This window comes from Mercenaria mercenaria, chromosome 6 (assembly GCF_021730395.1).
Source record: "Mercenaria mercenaria strain notata chromosome 6, MADL_Memer_1, whole genome shotgun sequence".
Lineage (NCBI taxonomy): Eukaryota > Metazoa > Mollusca > Bivalvia > Venerida > Veneridae > Mercenaria > Mercenaria mercenaria.
The window spans coordinates 16,867,615-16,883,751 of NC_069366.1; the positions used below are offsets into that span (position 1 = coordinate 16,867,615).

The 16,137-nt window shown below is 34.8% G+C and overlaps 1 protein-coding gene across 1 annotated transcript in view; it reads right to left on the reverse strand.

Annotated features, from left to right (window-relative positions):
* LOC123549544 (uncharacterized) overlaps nt 1-16,137 on the reverse strand; it is a 54,066-nt gene that overhangs the window by 26,443 nt on the left and 11,486 nt on the right. The window contains exons 4-5 of the mRNA XM_053545246.1: nt 13,298-13,469; nt 8,958-9,086 (exon numbers count right to left, since the gene is read on the reverse strand). Coding sequence (XP_053401221.1) covers nt 8,958-9,086; nt 13,298-13,469 — 301 coding nt within the window. The remainder of the gene's footprint in view (nt 1-8,957; nt 9,087-13,297; nt 13,470-16,137) is intronic.

The following is a 16,137-nucleotide window of genomic DNA, read 5'->3' on the forward strand; positions in this document are numbered from 1 at the left end:
ATTCCATTATAACTGAATAAAAAGTTAACATACTCGATTATAAGTAATAAGGACGTATCATATTAAATTAGAACCAATTTACTGTTGTGTAGTCTACTACATAAATATACTTTGTGTCTCTTAAAAGCCTCCATTATCATATGGATTTCAAAATTCAGGATGTATCGGATACATTAAGTATCCCTGTCTGTTGGCCAGACATATCTATAATTGTCTCATGTCTAGTAAATACCAATTATTGTAAAACAACCACTCTGTTATCTCAGATCACAAACAAAATGCATTTATCGACTGTTAATGGTTACTTTGCTTTCAGACAAAAGTGTTTTCGGAAGGCATTGTATTTTAACCAAAAACCTTAAGATGTTTTGTTCAAATATCTACACAAAATCTATGCTGGGGAATGGTAAGTATGTACCCGGAAGGTAAGCTGCATTCCTAAAGCGAGGCCCTCTTAACATTGTTAATCTCTTTCCATACATTTTTACATCAATGTTTATGCTTTACGGTTGGCGTTTGCAATATGCCTTCTTCTCGGCGATATATGACCTTTTTGTGTCGATTTGCCGTAAAACCCAAATCACTCACTCACCAAAAATCATTCTGCAGAGACGGATGTACATAATGTGTTGATTCTTAATACATGTATTGTATATTTTGGTTTAACGTCACATCAACACAACTGTAACTCGTCTAAGACCACTTCCAATATTGTATCTTAACTTCCCATTGGGGTCAAACTGAAAACGTTCTGTGCTTATTTTTAGGGTTTATCATTGTTATGTTAAGTAGTTCAATGAATTCCTCCGCGATGGTTTACACTATATACCTTTTTATTTGATTTATAAATTTGTGTTTTACCTGCAGTATATATTTAGATGTTTTTGATTTTCTAAAAATGAAAAGCACCTACTTTAACGCCAATCACTTTCGGTCTTGGGTAATCAAATCAAATAATGAAGAAGGGTGTTTAATGTCGTACTCTGAATTTATTCGATCAAGTCTAATATTCCTGCTAGACCAAATTATTTTTCTTGTTTCTGTCAAGTGTTATATTGTAATTACTTCTTGGATTTAAATGTATCAATATCCGCACTAGATATCAGACAGAATATATAACTAATTATCATCAACATAACGAATGATTGGACGTACTTCATATCTTGAACTGGTTCCATAATGCGTGGTCATACCGAAAATGTGTCTGCTTCGTATTAATTTCGCATTTTAGTAAAATATCATTAAAACAGAAGTATTCTCTCTCAAGTGCATTAGTATAAACAGACATATCACGTGCAGTTTCATGCCAATAAAACATACATTACAATATAATTAATGAAGATGACCAAAGCAAATAAAGAAAAAAACAATGAATAAAAGGTTGGACGTTTCGGCGAAAAATTCAATTTTGTACATTTATGTTCAAGGTAACATAATAATCTATTTGACACAGACTTGCAAGAATAATTACTGGCAACAAAAATATGACAAAATCTTTTATCAGTAAAGCCACTTCTTGATTATATAACTGACATCTTATCTCCCAGATTATCTACCTACAGTACTTGAAGTTGTTAATTTCAGTAGTTCCCAAGAACTGCACGAGACAAGAGATGAGAGAGTGATAATGACGTCATATGTTGCGTGTATTCCCCGTAGACGTAGAATTTGAAATCATAAAAGCAGTGGATACAAACTGATGCTCTCGTACAATGATGATTATCTGAGATATGTGTTTCTAGTTTAGTGAAAGGCTGTCAAATATTTATATGTTTGCATCAAAATTTAGGAATACCAGAGAACAAATGACCACGTTGCTCTTTGCACAATGGATGTGGCGATTTCCATACAGCCAAGATTAATTAGGAATCAAAAGTCTCTCAACTTTGACTTCGCCTATGATTGCTTTCTTCACAAAACCAGCGGATTATCCATCTCAAGAGTTAATATAACAGCATGTTGTAATTCATTTGTACAAGTCAATGTGTCATCATGTAACATTTAACAATCGCTCAACTTTCTCCTTGCAGGAAAAAGGAAATGAATGTGCTGTCTGTTAGCGTTTTGACCTGACAAAACAAGGACGTACAGTAACAAGTTAAGGCAGTAGTGTAACCATTGACTATAAATTACATACATGTGTTCGTAAACAGACCACCAGTAAATGTCCGAATACAACATAGAACGACAATAGGGATCCCTAATTTATTCTGACAACTTCTAAACAGATATAAAGAAAGTAGTATTAGATAATCAATAGTGTCCGTATTCCTTTGTGATTTGCCATTTCAACAAGTAATTATCACACATCCAGATGAATAATGTTTCCTGTAATATTTGTTTCTAGCTCGGATAACTGTAGCATACTAAACAAGGGGATATACATTGACACTAAAAGTTTAATTTCTATATGCGTTCAAAATTTTTGTTATTTTAAACACATTCCATTATAACTGAATAGAAAGTTAACATACTCGATTATAAGTAATAAGGACGTATCATATTAAATTAGGATCAATTTACTGTTGTGTAGTCTACTACATAATTGTTCTGTGTGTCTCTTAAAAGCCTCCATTATCATATGGATTTCAAAATCAGGATGTATCGGTCACATCAAGTATCCCTGTCTGTTGGCCAGACATACCTATAATTGTCTCATGCCTAGTAAATAACAATTATTGTAAAACGACCGCTCTGATATCTCAGGTCACAAACAAAGTGAATTTATTGACTGTTAATGGTCACATCACTTTCAGACAAAAGTATCTACGAAGGCATTCCATTACTAGTATGACTGATTACAATATTTTGTTCAAAATCTATGTTGGGGAATAACAAGTACAATGAACTATGAAGTAAGCTGCATTCCGAAAGCGAAGCCCTCTTAACATTGTTAATGTCTTTCCAAACCCATTCTGCAGGGGCGGATGTATATGTATTGTATATATTGGTTTAACGTCACATCAACACAACTGTAGCTCATAAGACCACTTCCAATATTATTCCCCTATGGGACAAACTGAAACCGTTCTGTGCTTATTTTGAGGGTTTATCATTGTTATGTTAAGTAGCTCGATAAATTCCTCCGCGACAGTTTACGCCATATACCCTTTTTTATTCGCTTAAGAAATGTATGTTTTACCTTCAGTATATTCAGATATTTTGGATTTTCCAAAATTAAAAAAAAACAGCTGCTTTTACGCCAAACAATCACTTTCGGTCAAGTAATCAAATAATGGAATATTGTCATCCTGGCTCAATGACCGTTCTATTAATGAACTATTCCTATTTTTTCTTTTTTTTTTTTTTTTTTTTTTGGTTTTCGCGTATAACATCTTGAGTAGCATATAGCTTGCGTCGCCGTAATTGTCCAGTGTGATATTTTCGTGAAAGAGAACTCAAATTTTCTCTATGTTGACTGTCTTTTTATCAAATAAAAATGTTGTACATTGTTTTACAGGTTATTATACTTCCCCATTGTAGAAAAAGGAATATGTTTGACAAAATAATAGTTATTCTTATGCTCTTTTATATAGCTTCTACGGTCGAGAGGGTAAGCTTGAACTCGTTTGCTATGGGTTGGAAGGCTTGTGGTTCAACCAATGTGTCCACCCTGTATGATTTGATACCTGGAGGGGCACCTGGAGTCTTCCTCTATCATTCAAAGAGGATAAATGGCATTTGGTCAAAATTGTGTTGATGAAACTTAAAACCCAACCAACCAAAAACATTATCAAAAACAAACAAACCAACAAACAAAACACACCAAAATACATATATAAGTAATACCAAGTGTTCCTGGTCCAATTTAGTTGAAATATGAATATGAATATTTTTTCATTATCTTTATAAATATGGTGTAATGCTTAATTATTGTTCGGCATGTTGCTGAAGAATTTCAATACATTACAGTTGCAATGCGATTATATTTAAAGTAAATATTTTTTTATTCAGACAGCTGGTTGCCAGCACAAGCGTTATACAATACACCTAGAAATTATACTTCTTCTTTTGAAGTTCCCTTCTTTTTGTAGTCGGACCAATTTAAGCGAAGTGAAATAATAATCGTGATCACCTGGTAATGATCCATACTATTTTATGTCTTAATTTACAATATAGTCTATAATATATGATAATATAAAATGCAGATAATGTTTTATGCTACGTCATAAAGTTTATAATAAGATATTATGAGTTTCAACCTCACGTACTGAATGCATTATCTATTATATTTGATTCTGAAGTGATGGCTCCAACTAAATTTTCTAATGTATGTGATATTCATATTGTGTAAAGTAATCTAAAAGTCTTGTCATGATCATTATGTTAATGTATTTTGTATGTAAAAAGAAACTGTATATGTTTATATTACAATATAAAAATAATTTGGTCTCAATTTGATTTGACTACAATATAAAATAGTCCACTTATTTTCAAAAATGTGGTTCTGTGATATGCATCAGATATCTTGCAAGAATGATTACTGACAAAATATCTCATGTACCAGACTATATGTTTTTCATAACATATAAGCCGCGCCATGAGAAAACCAACATAGTGGCTTTGCGACCAGCATGGATCCATACCAGCCTGCGCATCCGTGCAGTCTGGTCAGGATCCATGCTGTTCGTTTTGAAAGTCTATTGCAATTAGCGAAACTGTTAGCGAACAGCATGGATCCTGACCAGACTGCGCGGATGCGCAGGCTGGTCTGGATCCATGCTGGTCGCAAAGCCACTATGTTGGGTTTCTCATGGCACGGCTCAATTATGACTTATCTTTTCGATCATTTATCAGCACCGTGTGGATATAAATCGGCATAACAATGGTAGGTCTACATGTAATGACGTCATTTGTTGCATGTACCACGCGATACATCATTGATATTTAGCAATATTCCCATTCCTTGGAGAGGCAACATTTTAACAAATAAATGCTACTGATACAAATAATGGTATATAACAATACTTACTTGATATGTAAATGTTTCTAGTTCATGGAAATGTTATCAAATATTGACACGATTGCGTGATATTATGAGGAAAACAAAATCTAAATTGTAAATGCTCGGCTAGTACACAAAAAGATTTAAGTTATGTTTTCATAGGAACCTGATTTTTAGTTGACCAAAGTAAAGCAAATAACAATTGAAAACATTTCTTAAATTCTTTTATTGAATATTAGTTTTGACTGAATGATCAGAACTGTTTAGATGTAACCTAGATGTCTTGGATGTTATTCTTAAAGCATGATGTACGAAAATATGTTTTAACTGAAAATAGATTGGCTGTGTTGGGTATACGCAAAAATGGAACGGACTAACAGTTGGTAATTTACGAGAATTCCATTTAGTACGTTTATAGCATAGCTACCACGGCGATAACATATTTATGTGGTCCCTGATGATTCTTGTCAAGATAGCATGACAAAAAATGTTACATTTCTTCAACCAGCTCTGGAAAGCCCCAACGTGTGATATAGTTCTATACGCCAAATAAAATGCTTGTGATGCAGAATGATAATTAACTTTCAGTTAAAATATCCTTGCCAGACATTAATAAACAATAATGTATGCTATGGAAGAAGATAAATCAAACGTAGATGCATTAGATATGTCTGAGTGGAAAAGATATGTATCACTGTGAATATTTTTGCTGAAACTGCGTTCCGACACGGAGAAGTACAGAAGCATATTCTGTGTGCTCAGATGTATTTTTTGTATAATTCCTCAGCTGAGTATTTTCTACAGACTCATTTACTCGTCTTCTATATGTTTCGAATTAGCGGTGTTCATAAGACAAATATTCCCCGCGCTATGCACGCTATACCTTCTCTAGTCTGATTAATGGACGGCATTTGAGGCCTTTTCATAATAAACATTGTAATCAGAGGTTCCTACAAAAATATTTATATAAAACAGTAATATACTGTTTGTAATGCACACGAAACCGAATTTGTAAGAATCTCAAAAAGTTAAATGATATTCAATCTACTCAACTTTCCAAGTGCCTTATATAGTATGAGCAACCTGTCGGAAGTTTCATTTTCGGTTACAGACTGTGTCTTTTTTCTTAGTCATTGGTATAGATAGTCATTGGTATAGATTGTATTATGACATGCCAGGTAGAATGGCAGAATTGCTATTTTTATTAATTGATACGTGGCCCGATAGTCTATTGGTAACACGCTTGAATGTCAATCTAGAGGTTCAGAGTTCAAACCCAGGTCCAGGCACTGAACATTTCCGAGATGCTCATGAGGGCCACCCATCTAATTAAGAGGCTGGCAGTGGTTCTTCCCGGGGAAAACGGTTTGGTGCATATCGATCACGTTAAAGAACAAAAGAGCTAGGCTATGTTAGCCGGATATGCTTGTGTTTAGAAACAGATTTCTCTCTCTTCCGGGGGCTTTCTCATGCTCTGACCTCTGGTCAGATCTGTACCGGTAGAAGATCAATTTGGCGCACTGAGTGGCGGTCTTTGCATAAAAAGCGCATTTGAACGTGTTTGTCAAGGGCGCTATATAAATATAGTAAAATATAATATATACTTTAATATGATAGTGCAATTAATAACACCTTACTGGCCTAGTTTTTGACCGGTCGTGACCCAGTTTTGAAACTGACCTAGATATCATCAAGGTGAACATTCTGACCAATTTTCATGAAGATCCATTGAAAAATATGGCCTCTAGAGAGGTCAAAAGATTTTTCTAATTTTAGACCTACTGACCTAGTTTTTGACCGCAGTTGACCCAGTTTCGAATTTGACCTAGATATCATCAAGATGAACATTCAGACCAACTTTCATACAGATCCCATGAAAAGTATGGCCTCTAGAGTGGTCACAAGGTTTTTTTATTATTTGATCTACTGACCTAGTTTTTTACGGCACGTGACCCAGTTTCAAACTTGACCTAGATATCATCAAGGTGAACATTCTGACCAATTTCCATTCAGGGGTATGGCCTCTACAGAGGTCACAAGGTTTTTCTATTTCAAGACCTACTGACCTAGTTTTTGATTGCAGTTGACCCAGTTTCAAACTTGACCTATATATCATCAAGGTAAGCATTCAGACCAAATTTCATACAGATCCCATGAAACATATGGCCTCTGGAGAGGTCACAACGTTTTTACATTATTTGATCTACTGACCTACTTTTTGATGGCACGTGACCCACTTTCAAACTTGACCTAGATATCATCAAGATGAACATTCTGACCAATGTTTTTGGAGATCCATTCACAAGTATGGCCTCTAGAGAGGTCACAAGGTTTTTCTATTTTTAGACCTACTGACCTAGTTTTTGACGGCACGTGACCGACTTTCAAACTTGATCTAGATATCATCAAGATGAACATTCAGACCAACTTTCATACAGATCCCATGAAAAATATGGCCTTTAGAGAGGTCACAAGGTTTTTCTATTATTTGACCTACTGACCTAGTTTTTGACCGCACGTGACCCAGTTTCGAACTTGACCTAGATATCATCAAGATGAACATTCAGACCAACCTTCACACAGATCCCATGAAAAATATGGCCTTTAGAGAGGTCACAAGGTTTTTCTATTATTTGCCCTACTGACCTAGTTTTTGAGGCACGTGACCCAATTTCGAACTTAACCTAGATATCATCAAGATGAACGTTCTGAACAATTTTCATGAAGATCTTATGAAATATATGGCCTCTAGAGAGGTCACAAGGTTTTTCTATTTTTAGACCTACTGACCTAGTTTTTGACGGCACGTAACCCAGTTTCGAACTTGACCTAGATATCATCAAGTTGAACATTCTGACCAATTTTCATGAAGGTCTTGTGAAATATATGGCCTCTAGAGAGGTCACAAGGTTTTTCTATTTTTAGACCTACTGACCTAGTTTTTATCGGCACGTGATCCAGTTTGGAACCTGACCTAGATATCATCAAGGTGAACATTCTGACCAACTTTCATAAAGATCCCATGAAAAGTGTGACCTCTAGAGTGGTCACAAGCAAAAGTTTACGGACTGACGCACGCACGGACGGACGGACGACGGACACCGCGCGATCACAAAAGCTCACCTTGTCACTTTGTGACAGGTGAGCTAAAAATAAACACTTGGTACAAGAATTAAGCAACTAATAAGAACAGCACAATCGTTGAATTAAATCAAATGTTGTCGACGCTATTGCTTCCTTCAAATCTAATTACGCAGTCAGATATATTGTAAGTACTCTTTTATCTGAAAACGGACAAAAAGAAATCAATGTCTGCGTTTTTATCTCCATAAGTCAGTCAATTATAAAGTATCCGCCAAGCATTTCTTACTTTTCTAAAGCGGTTTCTTGTATTGATTGAAATTTGCATCAAATCGGATAGCAAGACTGGCATGCATTCTTAGATGTGAAAAAAAGGCTATTGATCGGTGATTCCGTGCATTGCAAGCCTGGTTACAGATTTATGATGTAATTCAAGAAGGTCACCAGCTGCGTCTTTAGCCGTTTATAATTGAAAGAATATTTCAGATTTGCTCGCAATATTAATTTCTAGGACTGTAATATTTAAGAAGATCTGTCAAGCTTCTGTGTACTTCATGTTATTAGACAACCTACGTTATCTTCATTCGGTTATGTTCTGACAAAGTTTTCTTTGTTCTTACATTGCAAAATGAAACTAAATCGAAGGTAAACCTAATAAGTATTTAAAATCATGTTGGCAACTTTTAGCTACTCTTTACCTTCATTTTATTTTTGCAAAACGAGCAGCCCTTTAAAATATTTGGTCACTGTTTGGTGTACAGAATTCTCATTGCTTAGTGTGTGTGATGTAAACCAAATTATACAAACCAGTAAACGCAAAATATGAAAATTCAAGTGAAAATATCTGGAAAGTTAAACAAAACAAAATGCTCCTAGTTGGTAGTATAAAACTTATAATATAATAGCATCAGCCTAACAAAATCTTTCTTACTTGTCTTTGATACTAATGGCTAGCTGGTTCGGAAAATACGAGGAAGACTTGACCACTGTTCGACGATGAGAGCCATCCAGCCAGGCACGCTCAATACGGTGATTTCTCTGGTCAGCCCAAAATATATACCTAGAATATATATATATATAATACACATAAGATGACGGATGTAAGAATATTACAACAAATCAACAAATGCCATTTACAGGAAGGAGAAATGCCCACCATTTATAATTTCTTTCTTTCAAAATAATGACCAGAATGAATTTGAAACAGGACAGATGTTGATTAGAATTATCTGGCGGAAAGTTTATCAGTACGTCGTAGTACAGTGCTACAGCTTTCCCTGAAAATTTTCGTACAACCAAAAAAAAATGTTCTTCTCCCTTAGTGACAATAGACATCACATCAAATCCACATCAGTATATCTAAATGCTCTCCCAAATTGGCTTTTTTCGTTTATCTACTGTTTTTCCTGAGAAAAATAACTCTTTGGGGTCAAAAGTTGGGGAGTGGAAACCATAAGCAGCCCCACCCCCATCCCCTCCCCAAACAAACACACACTCTCAAAATTGAGGTGGTTGTGGGGGCTGCCCCACCCCTTTGCTCCTATGCCTATGTAAACTATTATGTACTGTAACTAAACGGACCTCGATATATGTACATTTATATCTTTTTTTCTAGAATTTCGTAATGGTAATGCCTTTTGAGAACCACCAATACCGACTATACTGCCGAAGAAGCAATATTTTATTTTTAGAAAGTCAATAGAGTTTCACATTTTGCATGTGTTAAAATGCATCACTCTGTAGCCAGTAATAAGAATGGCGCCTAAAATCATGCATATTTAAAGAGAAAGTCTACTGAACTTCAGTTAACTCTGGAATTCTCCATGGACAATCAATGTTAAGTCATCACAACATCGATATTTACTCAGGTTACGTTTGAAGTCTTGAAAAATTGTTTCTCTTTCAATGTAATCCCAGTCTGTCATTATTACTAAAATGAATGACGTACATAGTCGGTGTTCGGTTGTAACTCTTTAAAAATGTCTATGGGTAAATATCTTTTGTAGCATTGGTACTTTTTAAGGCAAGCTAAAAGTTTATTAACCTCTTTTCGTTCCAGGCAGCTGAAATCTGTAAGCTGACAGAACAAAATATTGTTTTTTTTTGCGTTTTATTTCTATAGAACATTAAACACACACGGCCTTTCGTGATATTTTGTACGTTTTATTGTGGAATTTCTTCAATCACTGTAACAATGGTTTCCTACAAATAAAGCTACAAGAATGATCGATATACCATAATGTCCGTATGATTTCTTGGGTTTCTTTCTTTTTCTGCAGTGAATGATTTTCATGTTTATAGATTTAATTATATTGTAATGCTTTCGAGTACAATGGGTAACACAAGCAAATGGGTAGGACTACATGTTATAACATCATTAGAATTCAGCCCTTCCCAAGTACGTAAAATTTTTGGCTATTGAAAATTGCAATAATAATAATAATAATAATAACCAGATCCATATTGGACAAGGACAAGTCATCTCCAGGCGTAGCAAATGTCTAATGTTTAGGTTGGCGAAGAAGAGGAATATTTTTAAATGATGAATTATATGCATATAAGTTAGATTGGAAAAGACGTTTAAAAACATCACAAGTCCTTACCATTGCTCATTACTACGTTCATAAGTAAATTCCTTTCAACAGTTTGAAGTAAATTTACTGAATGGAAGTAATTCAATATTTCATAAAGGGGTTGTGATTAAAACAGTAGGCAAAACTGATTTATGATTTTATGTAATACACTTCCTGTCACTTTATGAAGTTTCAACAAAATCCCTTTCAGAGTCATGTTCCGAACAAAAGTAATATGAATAAAATAAGAAAGGGCGCTGATTAAAAATGCAGGCAAGGTAGAGTTATAGTTCTTGTACAATGCAATGCCTCGCAATATCCTTTGTCCTTGTGTGAAGTTTTAATAATATCTCATTTACATTTTTGGAATACCTTCCAGACAATAGTGTTACGAGTGCATTTTGTAATTAAAAGAGTAGACAAGACAGAGTTGTAGTTCTTGTACTGCACCTTCTCTAAATGACCTCGAAAGCTATGAGTAAACCATAAAAAGGAGGTAATTCAAAAAGTAAGACGACAGACTTTTGTTTTTGTTTATTGCACCCTCCCTCTGTCATTCTGTGAAGCTTACGTATACTTTTGATAGTTTGGAGTTATGCTCCGGATAAAAAGTGTTACGGGCGGACGGAAGGACGGAGTATTTGCCTTTCGGTGGTAGATGATAATTACATGATAATAAAAGCACTAGCAGTACATTACGCTAAAGGAGGAAAGAAACAACTATGCTGCTCCATAACCCGGAAATCACAAGGCATCCTGTCCCGAAGTATAAATTGTGAAGTATTATCAACAGGTTTATGTTTTTCACATATTTCTGAACTTCAGTAACAACGATAGTATTAACAGAAGATCCAGAAAATTATTTTTTGCAAATGCACTCGTTTTGTTGGTGTTTCTTTTGTCAGATCAAAGAATAGAATTTTTACGAATCAAAGATAAAGTCAATATGCTTATATAAGGCAACGATAATATTTCCAAGATTTTTATCTTATAACTAGAATGTGTTGGTAGTACTACAGTTTTACTGTTATGGTTCTCTTTCATACTTACGCAGTACTAACAAGGGAGAGCCTCAGATAAATGCGATATTTCATCAATGGACCATATATAATAGGGTAGAACAGCAAGCATAAGCAAGACTCAAAATCAGCAGCCATTAATTAGAGAAAACAATTTAGGTAAGTTATTGATGACTGTCACCATTGCGTTGGATCATGAGTAAGCGTCTGTCATACCCAACACAACTAATTCATCAGTATAAATGAAAACTAAAACATAATTCAGTTGGAAAAGGCCGCAACTTTATCTAAAAATTTCTCATGGCAGTTGGCAAGGTTGAATAATGTTTTAAATGGACACAATATACATACAACTAAACATGTATATTGAAAATAACCTAATTTCAGTTGCCCCAGTGAAAACTGCCAAGGAACGAATTAACTATTTAAACAGTTTAATTAAATAAAATTTGTATTCAACGAAAGAACAATTATCACCAGCGGTGGCTACATAAGGAAAAATTGCCGATAAATGCGAAATTCATTACTAGAATGAATAATATATATGAGCCGTGCCATGAAAAAATCAACATAGTGGCTTTGCGACCAGTATGGATCCAGACCAGCCTACGCATCCGCGCAGTCTGGTCAGGATCCATGCTGTTCGTTAACAGCTTCTCTAATTGCAATAGGCTTTGAAAGCGAACAGCATGGATCCTGACCAGACTGCGCGGATGCGCTGGCTGGTCTGAATCCATGCTGGTCGCAAAGCCACTGTGTTGGTTTTCTCATGGCGCGGCTCATATATCTTATAGCATTATATTTCATGTTTGTCTTTGAAAGACTTGTAGGTTAAGGTCTGTCTATCACTTTAAAAGTAATCTCTAAATTTCTGAAGGTCAAGGATCTAAACGTCTAGAGGTTAGAGAGACGTTGACATACAATAACCGCACAAGTGATACAAATCCATGCTCTCGTAGACTAACATTGATATTTATATCAGTTTTCAGTATTAGTTTACTTCTGCTCAACTTAATCAAAGATATCCATGTCTGCTATTTGGAATGGATGAAGTTTTGGATTGCGGCATAATGAACTATATGACTAGCATGCAGAGCATGAATGTCCCCATCAGACCATATAAAAATATAAGGCGTCGGACAAAACATGCAGCAACACAAATGATCATGTACGACCCCTAAATAAATTATTGTTTTATTACATCATAATATTTATAATAGTAAATTATATAATTATATTGATATGTATATTAATATGTTAAGTACAGTGTTAGATTGCTTTGTTTGGAAATATGCAACATAATTATGTTGCCTTTTATAACATTTAATTCGATTTATTTGGATTATTTTGTAGAGAAAAATGTGTGTTGTCTTTGTGTGTCTCATACATTCATCTCGATACCGTGTGTAATGAGAACTATCATATTCTTAAAACGGCAATATTTGTAATTCTATAGTTCAATTATGTTCATTAACATTTTTACACCTCATACAATATTGAAAGATATGCTGGGCACAAGTCATAAACATTAACGTTTAATCATGGAGAGTCGAAGTATATGTAATACAAGGCAACATATATGTTTCAACAATTATATTCGTAGAACGTGTACATCCAAAACGAAATTCATGGGGAGGTTACAATATATCTTAACTAGTTCTTAATAAACATTTTCATACCCGTATATAGGTGACGCCACTATGGCTCTGGGGGTCTTCAAGTCAGACGATACAATGATCCTCCTGGCTGAACCGTCATAGTTTGAAACCTCGATCGTTTTCCGTTCCAGGTCAGTCCAGTATATATGACGTGATACCCAGTCTACTGTTAAACCATTAACCTCCCCGACGTCTGAAAATAAAAAGTAATGTGGAGATCCTGTAAGAATTGGGAAATATTCTAACACGATCCGATTCATTTTCCTATTAAACAAAGAAGGCTGAAAACAATGAATTAATATGCAACAATTCACTGTTCTGACGTCACAATTATAACGCCATAGCGTCAAACGGCATAACAGCGCGCTGGAAAAGAAACCGATGGAAAACGGGCAAATATTAAATGAATGCCGTCAAGGATGTACTTTAAAGTCCTTGGTAACGTGTTAGAATCGAAATAATATATCTCATTTTGTGACTTGCTCTTGGATAAAATCATTGTTTGTCGTTCAGATGCGTATTATTATATCACTCGGACTGCGCCCTCGTGATATAATTCCTTCGCATCTGAACTCCAAACAATGATTTATTCAGCGACAAATCACTAAGTGAGATATATTATTTCTTAACACGTTACCAGCGACTTTAAAGTTCACCCTTGACAGCATTCATTAAATATTTGCCCGTTTTCAATCGGTTTCTTTTCCAGTGCGCCGCTATGCCGTTTGACGCCATGACGTAATGATTGTGACGTCAGAACAATGAATTGTTGTATAATAATTCATTGTTTTCAGCCTTCTTAGTTTAATAGGAAAATGAATCGGATCGTGTTAGAATTGGTTATATTCACGGCCAACAAAGACATCCACCGTGCAAAGACCCAGCTCCGAGTAAATAAAAAGAGAACAAAGCTGTACCTCACTAGTATACCAACCGAAATTGCAAAAACTAAACAGAAATATCTTTACGTAATTACCACTCTGGTCATTCTTTGTTTTCAACTAGAATACCTAACCGATTCAGTCTACCTAACTAAATAAAGTGCGAGTAGGCTTCAACTGAAAAGGAAAAGATCCCCGATTCCGCTTCCCGCAATAGTCTAGTTTGTATTCATACTCTGTGTTTAGTTCATAAGAGAAAACTCTTAATGCTTTTAAAATTTTACATAATTATATCACTTTTCTTTTCTGAACAAACTTTTATATAATTATATTTTCTATTTCTTTCCTAAACAAAGATAATCAGAGTGAAGAAAGATATAAGAGAAACTATTTAGATAAAAAAAGATTATCAAGTTTGTAGTCCGATTAGCAAGAGCCTGGCATATCAAACATAATCAAAGACTGTCGAATAGAGAAGTAGATTTTGAGATTTTTCTCTGGCGTGAAAAAGGAAAAGTCTGAGAAGAGTCGGTTCTCGGTGTCGTAGACTATTTATAATCTTGCAATATAGTTGCACGTACGCCGGTGCTACCAGGGGTGGGTTGGTGGGTGCGGGAGCGGTGTTGAGGCGTTTTGAATTTCCCATAACCACAATTTTGATTGTTTTGCCTGGTTGTCATTTATGCTTACAAAAGAGTTTCTTATAGATTATATTTAATACCGTACGATTTCCTTTTAAGTTGTTTCGTTTCGATCATTATACCGACCCTTTCTTGTCTTGTAAAATCGAGTGAAAATATAGATGCGTGTAAAATTCTCCAACATCATTAGCCTAGATGCACTAAGATTTAGATATATGTTAAATATATCCAGGCTACATTCTAGATGGTATTTCATGTGATTAAAGGTTCAAACACCAGGCAATAGATAGCAAGTTTCAATGTACTTTTGAAAAAGTTAGCACATGTTCAATGCAATATCAACCTAAAGTTACACAAGGTTGCCTATTATTAATCTAACCTTGATCGGACTGACCTGTAAATGAGGATTGTTCATTCCTCCTGACAGTAATAACTAAAGGCAAATGCTTACTCTACCTTTTACCTTAGAATGTAAATATTATTATGCAATTTCCGTCTGTTTTACAAGTAAATGACTGGTAATCTCTTGCCACATTATGTGTCTAATTTTTATCATGACGATGTGTAATGATGCACCATATTGCGTAAGAACGTGACACTACAATTCATTAAGTGTTGCACTGCATTACATTGTATTGTGTATTGTGTATTGTGTATTGTATTGTATTGTATTGTATTTGCATATTGTATATTTATATTGCAACGTATTGTTTATTGCATTATATAGTGTTGTATAATACCTTATGTTGTATTTTATTACTGTAAAATGCATTATATAGTGTTGTATAATACATTATATTGTATTATATTACTGTAAAATCTGGTAAATAAGCGTATACGCTTATAATAATTTTAGTGGCATTTTTATGCGCCTATTTTTGATGTACGCTTATACTTAAGCCAAAACTAAGCGCTTGTATTTGATATGCGCTTATAGACAAGCCGTGTGGGCCTATTAACTGACAGTGCTTACCTTGGTTGTGATAACGAAAGTAAAATATGGACATGGACATGCGCAGTGAACTACATTTTGTACTTCCTTTTATTGCATACAATATTTATACATAATGAAAGCATAATGATCATATTGCAAATAATGCTTCAGAGATTTATACCCGGCTATTATACCCGTGAGGGGAGTCCAGCCGTATACAAAGATAGAATAACAAACTGTAATGACAACACAAACAACTTTCTGGTATTCAAACATTTTTCTATTCAAAAGGCATGATTGTCGTAAACGGTTAACGTTTTACCAGACAATAGATGTTAAATTCTGTTAACACCCATTGGCTATTCAACAGGTAAGAACACTTGTCACCTGTATTCATGATAATAC